This window comes from Neovison vison, chromosome 8 (genome assembly GCF_020171115.1).
Source record: "Neovison vison isolate M4711 chromosome 8, ASM_NN_V1, whole genome shotgun sequence".
NCBI classification, from domain to species: Eukaryota; Metazoa; Chordata; class Mammalia; order Carnivora; family Mustelidae; genus Neogale; species Neogale vison.
The window spans coordinates 5,055,748-5,077,255 of NC_058098.1; the positions used below are offsets into that span (position 1 = coordinate 5,055,748).

At 59.5% G+C, this 21,508-nt stretch overlaps 1 protein-coding gene across 4 annotated transcripts in view; it reads left to right on the forward strand.

The window, feature by feature from the left end:
• Window positions 1–21,508, forward strand: part of PMEPA1 (prostate transmembrane protein, androgen induced 1) — a 54,206-nt gene that overhangs the window by 26,438 nt on the left and 6,260 nt on the right. The window contains exons 1-2 of one of the 4 annotated variants that reach the window (XM_044262775.1): window positions 3,930–3,954; window positions 18,105–18,259. In XM_044262775.1, coding sequence (XP_044118710.1) covers window positions 18,149–18,259 — 111 coding nt within the window. In that variant the 5' untranslated portion in view covers window positions 3,930–3,954; window positions 18,105–18,148. Of the gene's footprint in view, window positions 1–3,929; window positions 3,955–16,729; window positions 16,874–18,104; window positions 18,260–21,508 lie in introns of those variants that run through there. The other 3 variants (XM_044262774.1, XM_044262772.1, XM_044262773.1) reach the window with 3 other exon arrangements.

Sequence of the window (21,508 nt, forward strand, 5' to 3'; positions counted from 1 at the left end):
CCTTCATCCCCGAGTGGAGCTGTTGTAACCTCTGACTAAATGCAGCTGCGTAAATGTGAATGTGCAGGTTACACTGGGACCGAGGGCAGGCCCGGGTGTGGGGGAGAAGCCATTACCTGCTCACCCATTAGCTAGTGCAGCTCCTTGGTGACTGGAGAGGCTCGGCGAGGGGAGATGCTTGCCCTCGAGGAGCTCGGACTGCAGTGGGGAGAGGACGGGGATGTGGTTTCAGATGCTGGTAGTGCCAGGGAGGAGGAGAAACGGGGTCCCATCAGTGGGCCTGGGGGTCGGTGGTTCTGGAGGCTCTCAGAGGCTGACCCATACCCAGGACTTGAGGGGTGGGATGCAGACAGTGGGAAGCCCTGGGGCGGAGGGTCTCGGAGAGGGGAGCTAAGAGGGGCACCTCTTGGCGGGCTGCAGATCCTGGGGGAGGTGCTGCGCAGACTTGGTCCCCTGATCTATAAGACAACGGTTGACCCAACAGTGTGGAAGTTTCTGGGACAGCTGTAAATAATACAGTTACGCAAGATGCGTCCGTCGGGGAACTGGGTGCAGGGTGTTTGGAGATCTTCCTATTCAATTGCTTATAACTTACGTAAATCTACAGTTATCTAAAGAAAATCCCTTAAAAAGAAAGTGAGCTCCGGGAGGGCCCTTTTGCTTCTCACCGCTGAGGCCACCCTTGTCGTCGTCACTCCGGACAGGAAGACCTCGGATCACTTCTCTCTCCTTGTCACCTGCACATTGTACGAGTGGGGTCTGGGGGCTCTGTTGCCCTGGCAAGAAGGAGGCCCAGGTGGGGGGTAGGGGTCCCTAGGGGTCTGGGGCAGGCCGCTGGTCTGGAGGGCATGGGGGATCCCGGTGGCAGCGGAAACCTCTGGAAGCTACAGTTTCTCATGACCCCTGTGGGGGTTTCTCACCACCCCCTGAGATGGATGGCACACCCTGGGAAGTTGGCAGTGAATGCGCCTCCTCTGTGCCCTGCTGGCACCTGGGCGGATAGGTCTGACCCATGGCAGCCCACGTCACGGGCCCGTCTGCAGTAGAGCCTGGGGTGGACAGGAGACGGGGCTCCCCGGCGTGGGGCTGGCGGGAAGCCTTTCAGCCAGAGGACTGGCAGTGAAGGTAGCCCCGCCGAGTTCCGCAGCGGGTCGGAAGGTTGCCATCAGGGGCTCACTGGTGCCACCGCAGCTCTCCCAGAGACTGAACGCACTTGGTCCCCAGGAGGGCCCTGAGCTGACAGCCTCCCGTGTATGTGGGTGAACGGGCTCCCGGATAGTGACTGCCCTTGGCACCAGACGCAGCAGCTGGGGTGTCACAAAGCCCGGTTTTCCTACAGGTGGACCGTCCCATCTCAGAAACCCTCCCCCGCTTTCTCATGGATCGGAACCCCACAGATGGCTGGTTTTCTTCTCCTTTCTGCGGGGGTGGGGGGAGCTGTACACAAGGTGTGCGTGGGCATGGGGCCTGCTGTTCTCCTCGCTCACCCGTACTCTTCCATAAGCATCCATGAGGTGCCTACTGTGTGCCGGGTGCTTCTGCTGAGACCGGGTGCAGTTTGGCAGCGCCGGCCCACAGAAAGGTACAGTTAGTGCCTTTCCCCAGATTCTGTGCTTTCAAATCCAGTTTTTAGGCTGGGTGGTTTTATTAGTCTTCAGAGCAGTCGCGTGGGATGGAAGCTGTTGCCACTGTCTTGTCTCTAGACGGGGTTCAAATTTGGACTCTCTTGGCGCCTGATGTTGCTTCTCAAGCGGGTCCGGGGCACTGGGTGCTGGCTGCCCTCCTTAGTCTCAGCACTGTTGACACTTGGGGGGATCATTCCATCCTGCAGGGTGTCCCGGGCACTGTGGGTGTTTGGCAGCATCCCAGGCCCCGGACCCCCAAGATGCAGGTAGCACGCCCTCCCCGTTGGGACATCCCCAGATGCCTCAGGGCCTGCCCTTGAGGTCGCTGAGTGAGGGTGGGCAGGCCTGGCGTCTCTTCGTCCGTCAGATCCAGGTGACGACAGGACACCCCACCAAGGCTGGTTGGGGACGTTGGGTGATAGAACGCATCTAAAGCTCTTCGTGGAGCCCGGCAAAGCCGTGGCAGCTGAAACTGCCCGCTGGTGTGTCTGATGGGCACAAGTCCCGCTGTGCGCTCCTCTGACCAGGTTCCTGGGGCGTCAGGGGGGCTCCGCACTGCCTGCTAGCACCCCCTTGTGAAGACAGGCAAGGCCCTGGCGCCCATTCTCTGGGGGGAAGCCTCCCGCTGACCGTGCCCAGGTACAGCAGAGCAGCAGGCCCACGCCCAGGGGACCAGGAGGCTGCCCCCCGCTCCTGGCTTCACCAGGGTTGCTTTTCCTCTTCCCTGATTTGTCCTCATGCAACCCGCAGTGGGACTTCGGGCCGCTGCCTCCCGCAGAGATCGCTCCGGGGGTTTCTACACTACTCGGTGTGCCTGCTGTCCCCCTTCTTCCTCCCTCTTGCACTTACTCAGTTAAATATTAGGCTCCAGTGGTTTGCTTTGGCATCCCAGACTTCAGCGACGAGTGTGCTACCGCTTAAAGGAGGGAAAGCCTGACAGAGACCGGTCGGTCCGGAGCAGGGCGCTTCGGAAATACAGAACCTTGCAGCCGGGGACCCACCCCTGACAGACTGATTCAGTCTGGTGGATGTGGGTGATGCAGGGCTCCGGGGCTCACGCTTGCGGAGCTCCCACGACAGCTCTGATGCGTGGCCTTGTTCAGAACATCACATTGGACCGTAGTATCTGAATCATTTGCACACTCCTTTTCTGCCTTGCCCGTGAACATGACGCACAGTCCTACCTCAGGGCATTTGCACTGGTCATTCATTCAGCCAGGTGTGTTCTTCCCCCAGCCCTCCCCCCCGTCAGGTCTCAGGTCACCCTGACACGCTGTCCAGGGGACCGTCCTTCCCAGGCACTCTGCTCACCCCCCTCGCGCACCCTGCCTAATGCTGGGAGCCGTTGGTGCTTACTTGCATGTTTGCTCACCCATCCTTGGGCCCTGTAGGCCCTGTGAGACCAGACGTGTGCTTCTGGCCAGCTGGCACAGGGCTGATGCCGCCCTTGATGTGGAGGGACAGGCCCCAGCATTCCTGGCAGGCCCACTCCAGCTCAGTCTGGGTTTCCTGAGAAGACAGGTGAGCGGGCGAGCGGCCTTTCAGAAGACACTCAGGTGTCTTGGGAGATGCCTGTATAGCTGGAAGGTCCCTGCAGCTCCTGATGCCTCCGTGCCGGAGGGGGCCCCTGGCAGCCGTCACTGTCGCTGGTCATACACTGACACTTGACCTGGGGATGCGGTGACCCCCCGAGACGTTGTATTGGGGATATTTGGTTATATTGGGGCTGCCATCATATTTTACGTTGGGAGAACCCAAGCTGCGCTCCTTCCCCTTGGCCAAGAAACTGGAGGATCTTTGCCCTTCGCTAGGGGGAGGCCACTAGCAGCCAGTGCTTAGAGGTTATTTAAATTCTTTTTTCTTCGTTTCTAAATTTTAAATGGCATGTTTAGAATTTAATCTTCCAACCTGGGAGCCAGACCTGCAAGTTGAGAGATGACAGCCGAGAGATGGTTTCGTCTGGCTGCAGCCGCCAGATGGCAGATGCTGTGAGCGGGAGACGGAGGGAGGCCGGGACAGGGGAGGTGGCTTCTGTTTCGGCTCTTACCCTCCCACCCCCCCACTCCCAGCGCAGCAAAGCCCCTTCCTAGTGCCAGGCCTGGGCCACGCCCTGGGGAATCCCTTGGGACTTCTGGCCTTGCCCTCCGCCAGGGCAATGCTAGGGCCCCAAAGGACAGGGTCCCCCCCCGCCCTTGTACTTTTCCCTTTTTAAGAAAACTTTTTGTCTTGATACCATTGTGGATTTGCAGCATTTGCAAGAAATAATCCGGAGAGTGCTCGTGAACGTGGCACGCGGCATCCCCCGGTGGTAAGGGTGTGTGGAGCTGAGGTACAGTATTGCAGCCCGCAGAGCTGCATTCGGTACACCCCGTCGACCTCACTGCCCCGTCCCCTGCTGACGTGCGCTCGTCGGAGCGAGTGTGTGCGCGTGTGCACACGTGTGTGCGTCGGGTGTGTTGAGCTCTGTGCTGTCTCATCACACGTGTAGGTCCCGGTGAGCCTGCCGCAGTCCAGATGCGAAACCGCCCCATCGCGAGGACCCCCTCGTTCCTCCCTCTGTGGCCACCCCCACCTCCCACCCGTTCCGTCCCTAACCCGTGGTGGCACCCTGTCATCTCTTCGTCTCTGTAATGTGATTCTGAAACGTTACGTAAAGGGAACCGTGCAGCGTGCGGCGTTTCTTGGCTCGGCTGGTTCTCCGAAGATCCCTCCGGGTTGTCTCATGGATCCACAGTTCGCCCCTTTTCTTGGCCAGTGGCGTCCTTTGAGCTGGAGATGCCGCGGTGAGGGGAGGGCGTCCCCTGTTGAAGAGCAGCTGGGTGGGTCGCACTTTGGGGCCGTTACAAGGGCGACTGCTGTGAACACTCACGCATGCGTCTCCGAGCGAGCACAAGTCTTCCTTTCTCGGGATCCAAGCCCAGGAGTGTGCAGCTGCGTCGTCGGTAGTTGCACGTGGAGGTGTGAAAGACCCTACTTTCCGTCCACACCCGCGCACCCTCTGGCCTCTGCGGAGAGATGAGGCTCCCGCAGGAGGACCTCGGACGTGAACGCCTTCCTGCTGCAGGTGGTCACTGTGGCCAGGCAGGGTGGTCGCCACTGGGGAGACTCCAAGACCAGCATCAGCAAGGCCTCCTTGGGGAGCTCGCTGGCTGGTGAGTGGGGAGTCAGTGATCAGCAGGCAGGCATGTTCCTGAAGGAGGGAGTCGCTCATAGTAGCCAACACTCACACGGCGTTTCTACACGCCACGGGCTTTCTGGGTACCCTACGATCCTCGAACAGGCCAGTGTGGTGAGGCTGTCATTCACTGTATGGTGCAGGTGAAGAAGCAGAGGCAGAAAGAGCTAGAACGAGACAGAACTAGGAAAATCCAGGCCCTGTCGGTACACTGCATCGCCTCTTGTGGCCGACACAGGCCATCAGGGGATGCAGAGGTCAGAGGTGTTATGTATTTGGAATGGGGCATTTGGGAGGCCTCCTTGACATGGTAACATGGAAGGCCATGTGAAGATTCCAGGACAAAACTGCACATGCAAAGGTCCTGGGGTGGGAACAGGAAAGAGGCCAGTGTGGCTGGAGTGTGGTGAATAAGGGAAGGAGGTGGGAGGTACAGAAAGGAAGTTGAGCCTCCGTAGGGTTCTAATCTGAGCGTGAGTCAGTACTTTGATCGATATTTTTAAAAATTGCTCTGGCTGCTGTATGCAGAATAGACTGGAGGAGGGGAGTCCGTGTGCCATGGAGGAAGTGGGGATACGGGGAGGACACGTAGAGAAAGTGAACCCTTTGGTCTTGAGGGATGACCCCTGGGTGTCCTGCAGCTGTGCCCTGAGAGGACAGACCCCCCCCCCCCGCAGCCACCCACCTTGGGTGTTTGTAGCCAGACCTTGGGCTGCCGTGTAGGTCTGTCTCCCGGTGGATTTTTCTTGTTGTTCTCTTCTCCTGTCTCCACACTAGCTGTCATCATACAGATTGAATTCATGTGCTCGGCATCAGCCACTCCAGATCATTTAATAAATGAGCACTGACATCTTCGTACCCCTCATGCCTTGCCCAGTCCGGTGAGTGGCCTGCTTTTTAATCTAATGGGGGCCACTGTTTATTATGCTCTTGCTGGGTACCGGCTAGTGTTGGTAGAACTCCTATACCTCTGCTAGCTCTGTTAGTCTGCACAAGCCTGGCCAAGTTATGCATTGTCCATCTTTCTGATGGGGGAAACTAAGGCACGTGGGCCAAGTGACCACTTAAGGGCACCCACACAGGGTGTGGCAATGTCTGGATTTGAATCCAGAGCTGGACCACTCGGCTCCCACCGTGTTGCCACGTCCCTGTCTCGGAGGGCAGAAAAGGCACCTCCATGAGCTCCTTGGTCCTACTTCGGTCTTCCCAGCTGTTGGGATTTTCCTGCTTCTGGAAGGTGCTGTTTCAAAAGGAAATGATACTGAAGGTGGGAACAGCCTCACCTGTGGGGTGGGGACTGGAAGAGGCGGCTGGTGTCGGGGAGGCTTGTAACTGCCCCAGGGAATGTGTTTTGACTGTCGCCTGAAAAAAAAAGAGGAAGAACTCATCCCGAGTCACAGGGAGAGTTCTGGCAGATTTAGACCCCAGACTGTCTCCCTCCCTCTCTCACGTGTGCACGCGCGTGCACGCGCGCACACACACACGCACGCACGGGAAACACAGACCTCCCCCCGAGACAAGCACAGAGGTGATCACAGACGGGAGACCGGTCCATGGATAATCTCAGCCTCCCAGCCCCTCAGAGAGAAGCAGGAGTTGACATTTGCTCTCCCACCTGCTTGGGGCGGGCTGGGGGGTGGGGTGGCCCTGCGTGGGTGGCGTCACTCTCCCCACGTGAGCTCTTCCCAGGCTCAGGCCCTGTCCAGCTGTGTGGTCCATGCAGCAGACCACGGTCAGGTGTCCAGCCTTGTTTCCTAGAACCTCCCCGCAGGGCCCCGTGAACTTGATTGAGTGAGCTGGGCGTGTGGTTCTGCCCCTGCCAGCCTCAGCTCCCTTGTCCTGAGCTTACGGGGACACGGGACCAGGGCCGTCCTGGAGAGCTGCGGGAGGCGGCGGTGAGGCCCCAGAGACCGGGATACGGGGCAGGTGACACAGCAGGTGCGCACTGTGCTGCCGTCCCCTCCCAGTTAGAAGGCAGTAGGAGACTTCCGCTTCATCATCCATTTATCCCATATAGAAGTCCAGCCAGGTTTTCCGGGAGCACAGATTCGAATTGTTCTGCCTCGGAAAGGACAAGGCAAGATAGGATTTCAGGCGCCTCCTGCCTGGGAGCAGCTCGGCTCCAGGTGGGCCTGGCACATGGTGGGGGCACAGGACGTACGCACCACTCGAGCGAATGAATGGGAAAAGCCCCTGATGTCCTGCATAGAGGCCGAGGCCCTGCTGCTGGCTGTCCTGTCCTGAAGGGGTGCCTGAGGGACGATGTCTCCCTCGGTCTGTCCCCAGCCCCCACTGCCGGACAGGTGCCGTCCTTAGCTGGTAGCAGAATTCGCCCCACTTAGCTCCTCTACCTGGTGTCCTCTAGTCAGCTGGACTTGTTCTAACAAAATAACCACCGTCTGGGGGCTTGAGCAGAAGTGTATTTTCTTTCTGTCCTGGAGGCAAGAAGTCCAAGTTCAAGTTGCCAGCAAGTTCAGTTTCTGGGGGGGAGCTTTCTTGCTGGCTGGTAGGCGGCCGGCTCCTGTGTGTCTTCGCACGGCCTCGTCCATGTGTGCTGTACAGGGAGGAAGAAGGAGCTGTCTGGTGCCCCTTCTTACGAGGACACTGATCCTGTAAACTCGGGCCTCTCCCCCCATATTTCCTGTAACCTTCCTTAGAGACCATCTCCAAATACAGCCACACTGGGAGTCAAGGCGTGGACCTAGGAATTGGGGGGAGACGGGATGCGGCACAGATACCCAGTCTGTAGCCCGAGGCCTCCTTCTGGTCCAAACAAAGGATTTGGGAAGCTGCTGGACACTGCGGGCTCTGCGGACTCTTGTGTTGGGAGCGGTCTCCTTGGCAGGGTTTACCGGGAGCCATTTTTCCGGGGAATTCAGTTCCCAGGTTAGCTCCAGGAGGAAGGTTCCAGATGGCACTGAGGGCCGAAGGTAGAGGAAAGAGAGAGGTGCATGATGCATCCGGGTCTACCCCTGGAGCCCCTGCCCGGCTCTGGAGGTCAGGCTCCTTGGTGCTCGGGTCCTAGATTCTTCGCTGCCTGAGAACCGTGGTGTCCCTGACACCGTCAGTCAGGGGGACATATGGTCCCAGGACAGTGGCCTGGACTTGGCGGCACAGTAGTAGGATGGGGAGGTGGTTCTGGGGCAGCCAGGGCTGGGCTTGACCTTGGCCATTGGGCTACCTCCCTGCCCTTGTCCTGGGTGAGACGCAGAATAGCTGGGCCCCTCTAGTCTTGCAAGGAGGGAGCCGTTGACAAGTGGCCACAGACCAGTTGCAGTGTGGCCCCGGGTCCCGAGATGTGGTATTTGTCAGAGAGGCTTGGAAAGCGCGCCTGGGCTTCCTTCCCTTCCCCTGGGGCTGCCATCCCAGCTCCCGTCGGGAAACACCGGGCTCTTGAAAATCGGTAATTGAGAGAAACATCTGCTGGCTTTCAAGGAGCACACGGTGTCCCCCCGAGGGGCCGGGGCGAGCGGCGCTGTGAGCCGCACGCGGAAACACACAGGCGGGCACGCGCGTGCCTGAGTTGTTTTTGTGTGTTAGGATTCTAAGAATTGAAATGATCAACGTTGGCCATAAACACGCAAACGGTGTAGAAGCACAAAAAAAAGAGAACGGTCTCCCTCTTTCAGAAGTGGTCGTGTTAAATGATTTGATGATTATTCTCATTTTTGATATGAAAGTGTTTTAGGATTTCTCCTTCAGAAAGTGCGGACATTCTTCCAGCATCAAACTTAGAGCAGTGGTTTTCGGCCCATTTTTCTGCCCCTGCCCCCACCTCGCAGGGGACGTTGGGTGATGTCTGGAGGCATTTTTAGTTGCCACAACTTAGGGGTAATGGTGTTACTTGCCTCCAGTGGGGAGAGGGTGCTGCTGACACCCCCTGAGGCCCAGGACGGCCCCCACAGCAAACAGTGTCCAACTCAAGACGTCAGTCATGGCCAAGGTTGAGAAACGCGATGGTAGATTGATGTGTATTTTGAATGGCCCCATTCGGTCCCGTAATGTGGTGATGTCCCAAGGTTTGTTTGGTCTCTGATTGTTTACTTTTAAAAAGAAAAAAAAAAAAAACCCTGCAGAGGTATCCTCCTACTTACTTGCTCTCCGGCCTTCTGTGCCTGTTTCCGTTGGATGCAGTCCTGGAAGTTGAACTTGCCGGGTTGCAGGGTCGCATGCGTCCTCCAAGAGGGCTGGGGCCATCAGCCTTACCGCCGGCAGACAGACTCACTCACCCGTGCGACCCACTCCCCATTTGCTCCCTGTTCTCTTCAATTAACAGAACGCGTTTGATTTATTCTAAATAACTTTCCGTGGCACTTCCAACATGTCCAATGGCAGAAACCGTTCTCTCACCGTGAATTCACTCCATTCTGCCAATAACTCTCCAACGGTGATTGATATTTTGCTGACAGTGGGTGTTTAAAGATGTTCGATGTCAGTGACAATAGAAAAAAAAATCTCATTAGTTCTCTCCATTTGGAGAATAGCGAAGAAAGATAAAAGGCCCGGCTTTGTCTTTACTGAGTGAAGGAGCCGGGGTCAGGAGGCTTTGCTGTCCCTGGGGATTTCACGCGTGCTCTTAGCCCTGGGCCCCCCCATTGGGCAGCTGCAGCCTGTCTGAGGCCACCCCCAGAGGGTGACCTTGGGGCAAGGGGCACTTTACCCCCTGGCCTGAGTGATCCTTCTGCAACTAGGACAGGATCCCATACCAGTTAAGAGGAGACCTCCCCCCAGCAGGATATGTGGCTGGATTGGCGGCCACTCCAGGGACGAGGGTGTCCTTTTGGCACGCGTATTGCCGAGGACAAGGGAAGTGGACCAGCCTCACACCTTTCCCTGGTCCTGGAGGACACTTCAGCCTTCCATCACCTGGCTGACTCTCCCTCTTCCTCCCTGGTCACATGCACATCTGCACACAACGCTTCCCTGCTGGGCATGTGCCCCTGCTCCCCACCCCCACCCCACTGCCGGGCTCCAGAGCACACCACTGTCTCCCACTGATTCTCACTTGTCTGGCTGCCCTCTGGCCAAGTGTGTCTCAGGATGGGCATCCAGGACTCTGCCCTAGACTCCCTCTCGCCCCCTCTGTGGGTCCTCCGCAGGGCAACCATGCCTCCTGGCCATCTTGTTCTTCCGGTGTCCTGCTGGTCCCCGGTCTGGGCAGACACAGCTGTCGCCCACAGACATACATATGCGTCCCAAGTTTCACTTTTATTTTAAAATATATATGTTTGCTCTCTTTCAAACAAAAACGGACTCCTCCTATCTAGTGACTTCTCTTTCATCTGGCCGTCTTTGGTGCCAGTGTCCACAGATCTGGGGCTGTGACTTCCTGGCGTTGTGTCGGCCCCTTGGGAGGACATGTAAGTGGTTCTTGGTGATTTTTGCCCTTCTGTGCAAACCTGGCAGTGGCTGTCTGGACACTCACCTGTGCCCACGAGAACAAATATGATCATTTATTCAGCATATTTCTTGTGTACCGTATCATGGGAAGGTTCTAGGTGCTGGGGACGGGGTAAGCTGTCGTCTTGGGTGAGAGTGACCTAGTAGGGAGAGGCTGAAAGGAAGTGGTTAGATCACAAATAGCATGGCAGAGTAATGTTCTGATGAAAAGGAAAGCAGGCACCGGGCATAGGGTCCTGGGGCTTAGGGCTTCGGCAGAGTCCTGTTCCAGACAGGGTGCCCGGGGATGCTCCCAGAGGAAAGGACATAGCAACAGAGGCTGGAAGGTAAGGAAGGGAGCAAGTGTGTGAAAGGGGGAAAGTGATCTTTCCCAGGTAACAGTAAGGGCACATGCAAAGGCTCTGAGGTGGGGCCGTGCTTGCTGGTTTTATTGACCGTGTGGTTAGAGCACTGTGAGCCTGAGGGAGAGTCCCAGGAAAAATGGATGTGGAGGAGAGGGCTCAGAGTTGATACACCAGGTCGAGCATTCACGCTTGAAAGTTCTGAGAGCTTGTTGGTTTCCCTCTACATTCGTGCTCCCCATTTCTGCCGTCCATGAGCTATAGCGCTAGCCGGGGCGACCCACGTTGGTGAGCCTTCGCCAGCCACAGTGGAATCAGACAGCCCCAGCCTGGGGTGCGCGAGCAGTGGGGGCGGGCGTTCCCCAGGGCCCGCAGGCCTTGGTTCGAGGGGTTCCCTCCTGGAATCGTTGGCTCCAGGTTAGCGGAGGGAGATCTTGCCACGGCCATGGGAACAAGGGCCGAGGTGGTCCCTCGGTTTTTCTCCCAGATGAGGACATTGAGTGATTTGCCTGGAGTCACGGTAAATGGCAAGACTGGGATTCGAACCCAGGAGTCGTTGGGTCAGACACGCTGGTAACCAGTCTTTCGGGATTTTATCATGACCGGGCGTGCAGGGAGCCCCAGCCCGTTTGCCCTCACTAGCCAGCATGTGACTTTCCTTGAGGCCACCAGACAGCACCAGACAGCATCACAAGGCTATGCGTTGGGCTACGGGTGCCAGACGCCCGACTGCACGCTTGGCGCAGAGGAAGCACTTAGGAAGCGGTTCGGTCTGTTTTTAAAAACGAGAATACTGGCCTAGATTTGCTGCCCACCTCTCAAACCTCAAAAGAAAGATTCATTCCCCCACCCCCATAAACGGTCTTACCCTAAGAAATAAATGTGCCATTGGGGGGTGTTTGAAATGGCACCAGGAGTGATCAGAAAGTTATTCCTTTGACGTCTGGTTCAATTTTATTTGACATTCTAGGTGGGGAGGGAGCTGGGTCCTTATTCAAATGCAGGGGGGGTCGTTGGGGGAGGGGGGCAGTAATGATGTGGCTGGAACCCCAGGCAGGCCAGGGCTCTGCTGAATGACAATGAAGCCCGCCCCAGTGGGTCTCATCCAGGCAGGTCTAACAAGATTAGATTTTCATAAATTTCAGACAGTGCCAATTCCTAATTCCTTGGTGTGCGGCCGCAAGGCCAGACAGGGCCGCCTGCACCGGCTGCTTGTTAACCAGGAAACAAACTGGGTCCCCTCCACTGGGAGCAGACATGAGGGGGGTGGGGAGGGGGTGGCAGGGGGTCGTCTAGTCTGGAAACCTCCTGTGGGCTGGCGGGAGCCAGGTGGGCTGAGGTCCAGCTCCCAGCTGCTATTCCGATGATTAATCAATCGAAAACTTGGTGACAGTCACACTCGCTTACTAGTACCTGTGCGGGGGGAGGGGGATGGGGAAGGGGTGGGGAGCATGTTCTCCTGCAGTGCTGTGTGTACAAATAGCACGTTTTCGCCCAGTTCTGCACCCCATCTGCCAGGAAGTGGTCTGGGCTCCTGGGCTTTGTCCCATCAAGGCTCTGTCTACCCAGAACACAGGGCCATAAACTTGGTTGCAAAAGAATTCATCTTTACCTTAAGTAACCGGGTCAGGAGCACAGGCTCCAAACCACAGAGGCCTTGGCGGCCCCTGCCACGCGGTCACCGGTGGAAACCACGGATGTCCTATCAACTGAAATCTACCAGGTCCTGCTTAATGCCGTACTGTCCCCGCGTCACAAAAATAATTCCGTATGCTCTCGCCGTATCGCCAGTCTGGTGGAGAGTTTGATAACTGTTTTAAATATAATTGGCTTCTTTCTTAAGCCACAGTTTTATTTAATTTTAATTGGATTTTAATTTCAAGGCCATATTCTGAGAGCGCATCCCGGCTTCCCCGGTGGCCGGCGCTCCAGCTCAGGGAAGAGGAGAGTCGGGCACGGCGAGGATTCGGGGCCCTTCTCCCACTCGGTTTCGGCAGGGCAGGTGCTGCAGCCCCCGGGGGGCTGTTGTGGGAACTGAGAGAGGAAGTCCCATTCCTGGCCGGCACTTGCCGATCGTATAGCAGCGGAAGAGATGGGAGCTGTTAGGGTCTGTCCTCGGTGCCATGAGAGGTGCTCGGAGCTCCCCTGAGTGCCTGGCGTGACCTTCCTGACTGTTCTGTGATTTTTCTCCACTTTAGGGAGGGAAAGGGGGGATGGGTGAGGTGGGTACCACCTGCCGCAGATACTGGCCGCGTGGACCGCTTGGTGGGTGATGCTGTGGGCTGTCCCGCCCCTGCCTGGCAACCGGATCCATTCCACATGAGCCCTTTGCCGGATCCGGGGTGTTGCTGAGCTGAAGGTCGGGCTCGGCACCGCAGGGTGTGGGGCCGCTGGCTGAACGGAGCCGTGAAGCACGGCCTGGGAGTGCGGTCCTGGGGCTGTGGGTTGTGTGGCCTCTGGCCAGCCATCTCCTGTGTCCGCCTCCTTCTTGTGGTCCGTAGAGCAGGTGTGGAGTGTGAGCGTGTTTGTATCTGCTTCACAGAAGGTTGGTGAGGCTTCATCAAGGCGATGCCCGTGGGCGCATCGAGGGGGCACTGATTGCACGCCGCCTCCGTCCGGGGTCAGGCGGGCTGGAAGAGGACGGGAGACGGGCATGCGGACATCTCAAAGTGACTGCGTCTGTCTCTGGAGGAGAAGACGAAAGGGAGGGTCAGGCTACTCGGAGGAGGCAGACGAGCCTGTTAATTTGAAATTATTCACCAGGAAAGAAGACGCTAAATTAAATTAGAGTGACCTTACTTTGCATGCAGAAGATGGGCTTGGCCACCCCCGAGAGCCTGCCACGTCTATCACCCACCCCAAGAGGGAAATTAGGAAGAAAAATGGCAGAGCCCCTCTCCCTGCCCTCCCCATAGCAAGCAGGCCTGATGCCCAGAACACGACGAGGGAAATGTGTTTCTTTCCCGACGGCTCCTGTTGGCGGCCAGGCCCTTGGAGCCGGAGCGGGGCAGGTGCACCTGAGTCCCTCGTGGCCTAGTGTCTGGCTGTCCCCCGGGGTGACCCTATTGGACTGACCTCGCTTCCGACCCCCACCCCGCGGCAGAGGCCAGTCGGGCGCACCCGGCCGGGCCGTCGGCTGGGCAAACCTCTCAGCATCTCTAGCGCATCGGCCTGATTGAGGGGTGTCGGCGGTTGTGACGTGGGGACAGGGGAGCCCGCTGTGTCCTGTCCCTTCGGAGCTCTTACGTTGACTGCATCTCCCCGACGGCAGGTCGTCCCTGGAGCTCTCGGAGGTCCGCACGTCTAGGATCACTCGGGGAGCTGGCAGGTGCTCGGGGTGTGCGGAGGGGAAACTGAGGAATGCTTTGGGAGAGCTGCAGGAATTTAGTAGAATGAGACGGCCACGGAGGCTCGGGGTTGAAGGCCCATCTCGGCCCTCCTAGGTCTGGGCATCCTTCCGCCCTGCGTCTCCATCTGCCCGTCCATGTGGGGAGGCGGGGCCGTGCGGCCGTCTTCACCATTGGGATCATAGTAAGGTTCCAGGGACTGTGCTGAGGTCGGGCTCTTGACCAGCCCGTTTGCGCCCTCTTGCTCCGTCCTCCTCAGTCTGTAACCTGGCTTTGGGCGTGACTCCTGCGGTTACAAGAGACTTGAAAGCTAAACTAGGGAGGGGGGCAGGCAGCGGGAGGAGCCACCCCTCTGAGCTCGGCGCTGGGCCTCTGGTGTGTGTGCAGGTAGAGGGGACGTCTGTCAGACTGAAGGAGCTGAGGCGGCGTCAGCGTGCCCCCCACCCCCGTCTGCCCTTAGCAGCCGAGTCCCTCGGGCTCCCGAGTGGCTGGAAATCCCCACGCCACTGCCCTGCGGGCTTCAGCCTGCCCAGGGCTTCCGAACTCTTCTAAAAAACAAAACAAAACTCCTGAATGTGTTGCCAGTTAAAGGCCCGGGAGCTTCATAGACGGTTCCTGGTTCTGGAGAGATCGGGAGGTCTGACCGCACGCAGCGGGCTTGCCTGCGGCACCGACCTGTTCCGTGGCTGGGGTCGCGCCTGCCTAGGGAGAGGAGGCAGAGGCTTGGTTCGGGGTGCCTGCCTGGACTCGGGGACAGGTGCAGGAGCCTGAGCTGCCTGAGCTGCCCAGTGGGGCCCAGCAGACAGCACAAGCCGGTAGAAAGGAGGCAGCCGCCGCCCGCAGCTCTGTTCCTTGGTGGGGGGATGATGGCGGGGTGGGGGGCACATATGGCCTGCAGTTGGCCTCCTCTCCAACAGGTGCTTTCCTGGCACCTTTGCTAGAGAAGCGGGTTCTGTCCCCCAAAGGTGGTGTCTCCTGGAAGAAGCCCCCTGAGGGGAAGTGCACGGAGGTGCTGTCAGCGGGACCAGATCCCATCACCCCACGGCCAGGGCCAGCACAGCCAGCCCAGAGGTGTGCCCTGCCTTACGGGTTGCGTGAACCAGCTGCTGGCTGGGGGCCTCTTCTGGACCCTTCCGCGCCCCGCACCCACCCACCCATGCCGCTGGGCCTGGGGGTGGGCTGGGCCTGGAAGATCCGGCCCAGCCCCGCTTAGCACTCTCTGTGTGGGCTTATAGGTTTGGGCTTCCCTTGTTTTGCTGTCCAGGGATGATAGGAGCCCCTCATTAATCACAGTCACGGAGGGAGTGCTGAGTGCCAAGCGTCTCATCTACACACCGCCACTCGGGCCCGTAGCCTCCTTTGACCTGGGGAAGCTGGGATGGGCCGGGAGGTGAGGTCCAGGCTGACGCCCAGTGAGCCCAGGACGCTTGATGCAGCTGGGGCAGGGCTTTGGGGCCCTCGGGGTCCCCCTCCTCTTCCGGGCCTACAGCCAGGCCTTTGGCTTCCAGAATGTAGCCTAGAAATCAGTCATGGCTTCTCTTTTTCTGAGTTTTCTGGCCTTTCAGCCTTGTGGGTTTCCGGGGGTTTGTGGCCCAGGGCCCGGCGTCGTCACATTCGTGTTTTTAGGGGTGTTGTGCTCCTTTCTGGGGGTGATTCTCTCCCAGGAATGTGTTCTCCTGCCCTTTTGGCCTGGGCTGGTGGGGTCAGGAGAGCTGTGGAGGGCTTGTCCTCCCCCGCGGGCATGCCCGGGCCTCACCCGCTGCCCCTTTGCCATCCGGCTGCCTCAGCTGTCTCTCCATGGGAAGGGCCGGGGCCTGGGGTTAGGACAGAGACAGCCGGCCGCACACCTCCCTTGTCCAGGCTGGTGCGGACAGGTCCTTGGAGACAGCAGGGGGAGGGGGCAGAGGGGAACCCACCACCCTGATCCTGGCTGGGGTGAAGAGTGCATGGGGCTGAGGGAGGGGCCTTGTCGGCCCCTCTGAGGAGGGAGGGCGTGGGGGTTGCACAAAGCAGGCCTGTGTGTCCCCTGAATGGACAGCTTTATCCAGGGCCCTAACAGACAGGGCCCTGCCCTAGGGAGCCAGACCAGACTGCCCAGGCGCCGGACCAGCCTGTCTGGGGAGGCAGGGGGTGTGGCCGCTGTTGCTGGGTCCGAGGGCCTGGCCGCCCTCCTGCAGGAAAGTGAGGGTCTCCCTCCAATGGTTCCATCCAGGCCTGCCCGATCTGCTCCTGGGCAGGGCCTCAGCCTTCTCAGCTCCCAGGATCTGTCTCCCCAGAGTCCCTGGCCAGGTCGCCCTCCCTCCGGGGCTCTCCGGGGCTCTCCAGGGCAAGAGGGGACGAGGTCCCACCTGGGAACCAGAGACAAGGCCCAGGCTCCAGGTTGAATTCCTGGGCGCACAGAGGTCGTCCAGTGGACGGTTGTGTGGGAGGAGCCAGCAGCTTAGGACCTTTGGGCTGAGAGTCTGTCACTGGACCTCTGGACCTTGCTGTCCTTGCCTATGAGATAGGATGATGGAAGTGTCCCAGACGCACACACAGCCCTGGACAGGGATTCTCAACGCTGCAGTGTGGACCCGTTGTTCTTCATCATGAGGTACCCTGGGCACTGCAGGAGGTCCTGGCCACCAGATGCCCGGAGCGCCCGGTGTGACAGTCGCCAGTGTGCCCAGAAATTGCCACATGTGCCCTGGTGGGCAGACTCACGCAGCTCGATGATAGCAGGGGTGTGAGCAGTGGAAAGGCAAACACCGGTGCGGCTGGGCCAACACAGAATGTGCTTGAGAAGGTGGTGCCCTGGGGACCTTCTTGGGAGGAAGGGGGTGGCCAGGGCTTTGGAAGGGATGTTGGGGTGGGGGCTTCTGTGTGGAGAAGCTTCCACTGTTTTGAGAACAGTAACGTTCCCACATAGGACGCATTGCTTCTCCGGCCGGAAGCCGCAGGGAAACTGAAGCAGGAGGGTCTGGCCCTCGCAGGGCTGGAGTTTGGGTAGGTCCAGCAGAGCGGCCAGAGCCCTTGACACAGCCGTACCTCATGCTGCCTGTTGCTTTCCACTCCTGCACCCGCCACTAGCCCGACTCCCCCACCCCCCTGCTGCCTGCCCCACTCCTCCCTCCCCCACCCGCCCCAACCCCCCAGCTGCAATTCGTCTGTCTTGGAGGAGGAAGAGCTGAGTCAGTGGCCCTGAGCTGGAACCTATGCCCTGGGGAGCCCTCAGCTAATTGCTCGTTAGCAGCGGGTGTGGGGGGATTGTGCCCCGGTGGGCAGCCGTGGCCTGGGGGAGGCTGGCGGGGCTTGGTCCCGGCACTGCTGGCTGCTGCCCTGTGTGTCGCGTCTCCACCCAGATCCGCGGCGGGACCGGGTGATTGGCGTCGCGCCCGCTGCTGGGGGGCTCTGCTGGCACCGACCGCGGCCAGCTGCTGAGCCGCCTTGACATGGACCCGCACGAGTCAGCAGAAACCGCCCCGGCTCTGGCAGGATCAAAATAACCTTCTTCCTTTTCCAGCACTTGAGGGTTTTTCCGCCTTCGAGGGGAAAAACAAAACAACACCAAAAAAAAAAAAAAGAGGGGAAAGAAAGAAAGGAGAATGGCAGCATATGCAGCCCCCAGGACGTAGTTTTTCTGAAGCGTCTCTCTGGAGAGCTGGGGGGCTGGGAGGCGGGGTGGGGGGCAGGGGGCGTCTGCACACGGTCCTGTCCTGTTGTGAGTGTGGGGTGTGTGTGATAAATGTGTATGTGTGTGGGTGTGTGTGGGGTGTGTGGGGGTGGGTTATCTGTTTATATGTCTTTTGGGGAAGGTGTGTGTGTGTTGAGGGGTGTGTGTGTGAGTGTTGGAGTGTGGGGGGTGTGTGAGTGTTGGGGTGTGCATGTGTTGGGGTGTGTGTATGTGATTTGGTGTGTATGTTTGAAGCTGTGTGTGAGATAGTGTTCAGGTGTGTGAGTGTGTGTGTGTGTGTTGGTGTGTGTTTGTGGTTCAGTGTCCATGTGTGTTGGGATGTGCTTGTGTCCGTTTGTGAGTGTGAGGGGTGTGTGTGTGTCCATGTGTGGGTGTTAGGCGGGTGGGGGTGTGTATGTGATTCGATGTGCGTGTGTCCGTGTGGGTGTTGGGAGTGTCGGGGTGTGCGTGTTGGGGGGATGAGTGAACGTTCTGAAGGGCTGGACCCTGCGCCGGTGGCCGCGTCGGGGTCCCCCGAGGCTCACGTGTCCCCCCATCTTGCAGCAGAGCTGGAGTTCGTGGAGATCACCATCATCGTGGTGGTGGTGATGGTGATGGTCGTGGTGATCACGTGCTTGCTGAGCCACTACAAGCTGTCTGCACGCTCCTTCATCGGCCGCCACAGCCAGGGCCGGAGAAGAGAAGATGCCCTCTCGTCGGTAAGTGCCCAGCCCCTCCCGTCCGCACCCTGAGCTCCCAGGGCCAGCGGGATGCCCCTCAGGGCAGTGCCCCAGGATCCTGGGTCGGGGTGCTCGCGGGAACAGGAGAACGGCCGTCGGCGGCTGCAGGGGAAGCTGCTGGGCAGATGATGGACGAGGCCGTTCGGGGTTCAGGCCCGGTGGGACCTCAGCCCACAGCCCTGCAGCCTCGGCCCTTCCCTTCCACACCCTGCAGGCATCTGGGCGGGGGGCTCACGGTGTTTCGATGCAACCTTCCCTTCCTTCCTAGCTCCACTGGGCCTGGCCGTGTGCCCTCGGACCAGTCCCCAGTCCGTGAAGTGGGGCATCCGTTGCCTTTCACTGTGAGAGAGACGGACGACTCTGTCACTCGCTGGGGGACTCGGGATTTAGCACGGAGTCCGCGACTGGGCACTGCTGGCCGCGGGCAGTCACTTCCCTTCACTCAGTCGCTTGGCCGTCCGTCCAGCACATTCCCGTCCATTCGTGTATCAGCGGACAGACGCTTCCAGAGCAGAGGGCCTAGAACTCTCGCAGACGCTGGCAGGAAAGGCTGTGACCAAGCTTCAGGGGGTGGCCGCCTGGGGGCCAGATCCAGACAGACAGAAGCAGACAATATCGAGGGTTCTGAAGGGGACCGAAGTGACTGTCCCCAAGAATGCCAGAGCGCCGTGTTTGGCCAGGATGAGCCCCTCAGGCCGAGCTCCAAAGGAGGAAGTGATGGTGGTTGGGTCCAGGCAGGGGAGGACAGGCGCTGTGCTGGAAAGGGGTCCTTTCAACGAATCCTGCATTTTGACATGTTACCAGAATTGCGAGCTTCATTGGGCATCCTAGAAGCCCCAGAGCCAGCCGGGTGGGAACTTGGCTTTCTGCCGCTGGGAGTGCCGGGACCCCTTACTCCCTGTGCCCTTGGGGCTGACCTGTGCCCCACCGCCCCCCATCATTCAGCAGGTGGACCGATGCAGGTGCAGAGTTCACCCCCAAAGGGCTTTCTGCCCCCATACGGGCAATGCGTGATTTCACCAGCTGGTAGCAGTGGGCTCTCTGAAGGGCAGGCTGGGATTTGCAGGGAGAAGAAGGTGGCACATGGGTGGCCCTGGGGCTGTGGGCCTGACCCCATCTCCCAGCCTGTGGGACAGTGACAGAGCAGGGAGGTGGCACTGGGCATGGCTTCCAGGGTCTGGGGGACACCCGGGCTGGGTGGCGGGGCCCGGAGTCTGGGCCTGAGCCGGGTCCTCAGCAGGCTCGGGCGTCTCTGCCTGCAGCAGGCTACGGCTGTGGTGCATCAGGCCCGGAGCTTTTGCTTGTCCCCCGCCTCCCCGATGGGGACACGGAGGGCACTTGGTGCCGCTTCTCTGAAAGAATCTGTCGCTCCCAAGGCCAGGGCTCACCTGTGTTTTTTGGCGGAGGCTGTTGCCCGAGTGACGGCACCACCTGCTATTCCCGCATGCACCGGGGGCCTCCCGGCTCCCAGTAGCCCGGAAACCCCACCCTGTGGCGGGGAGACGGGGGCCCAGACAGGTGGGCGTGTCTGCCCGAAGCCCGGCAGCTTGTGAGCAGCAGTGTGCACAGCCTGGGCCGCTCTGTTCTGCCTCAGATGCTAGCACAGGGGGATATTGGGAGCCAAGGAGAAGATCTCGCTGGGTGGCTCACACCCAGGGTGGGCCTCCTGCGCCCCCCCCGCCAAGCCTCAGCCCATCAGACGGGTGGACTTAGACTTTCTGCGGCCTCCCCCAGGTGTGTGGTCACGGGGAGGACAATGCTCACCCGGAGGGCTGGGGAGATGGCACAAGTTCCAGTGCGAGGGATCCTGGCTGCCGCCGGGGCTGGGGAGACAGTCCTCTGGGCGGCACCTGGTTCCCGGACACCTGGAGCCAAAGGAGAGTCCCCTCCCCCATCTACCCAGCCACCTGCAGGGGCCCGTGGGGATGCCTGGCTGGGTAAACACGGAGCCTCGTTAGGCCTGAAGTAAGTGTGGCAGCTCCCTTGGGGACCCCCTGCCAGACAGGGTGCATCAGAGGAGTTTCAAGGCCCTGTGACCTCCCACAGAGACCCAGACCTGGCCACTGTCAGCCTGGGGCCCTCCTGTCCCCGGCATGACTGTCCTGCTTCGGTTCCTTTTCAGGGTGTTCCCATTTTCTCATCTGTCAGAGAATGAGGCTCGGGTGCAGGTAACGCCACCGGGCCTAGACGGTCACTCCCCCACCCGATGCTGTGCCGGGGGAAGCCACGCTCTACTGTGTAATGGTGATCTTGCCACCACGGTGGCGCAGAAGCTGGGCCCGAAGGGGCTTGTCCTGGGGTTGGCGGGGGAGGGGAATGTCCCGTTCCACCTGGACACAGGGAAGCAGGTACCCAGGTGCGGCCAAGCCCCACCCAGGAAGCCTCCTGCTCATCTCTGAGCTGCTCCGGGGTCCCTGAGTTTTGCTTTCAAACATGAAAAGTGATTTCCTCACCTTTGCAGCTTTAATTATTCCCCCAAAGCTTATGCATCTTGAGCAGCAATGACCGCTTCACCAGTAGCGTTCTCGGAAGACAGTCCGTGTGTGGGGCCTGCTCAGCGTGGTGCAGGGATGGATTCAGACTGGAGGCTGAGTCAGGGCCTTGGATGGGGTAACCCTCTGTTCTCTTTGTCCCCAAATAGCCCTGGCATGGGTCTCCCGCTTCCCACATGGCTTCTGTGCACACAAGGCTTCTAAATCGGGTCGCGGGCAGCCAGCTGGACATTGGATTACTATACAGCGGGCCAGGCCCATGCAGGAGCTGAGACACCATGAGAGTCTGGGAGGCAGGGCGGCAGTGGGTGGTTCCTGGAGGGCTCCCTGGAGGAGGAAGTGTGACGGGGCTGGTGGATGGTTCGGGGCTCCACAGTGGGGCTCCCCGGGCCTCTATTGGTGTTTCCTTAAGCCTCCTGTGTGCCAGGTAGATAACCGCTCTGTTAGGGCTGGGAGTGGGGGCTGTGGTGGGAAGGGGTTGTTGGCCGCGTCACGCAGACCCTGGGACAGAGGGACTCGTGGGCAGGAGTGTATCTGGGTCACAGTCCGTCCAAGCTGGCCTTGGCTGAGTGCGTCCCACCCCAGGGCTCCTGACCCTGCTGAGGAGCAGGCGGATGGCCCCATCTGCTTCCTGGCCCACACATGGACTGTGCCAGTGGCCCGACTGGGGGCTACGGAGCCTGCCAGGACCGGCCTGAGCCCGAGTGGGTCAGGAGGCAGGCAGGTGAGGGTTTGA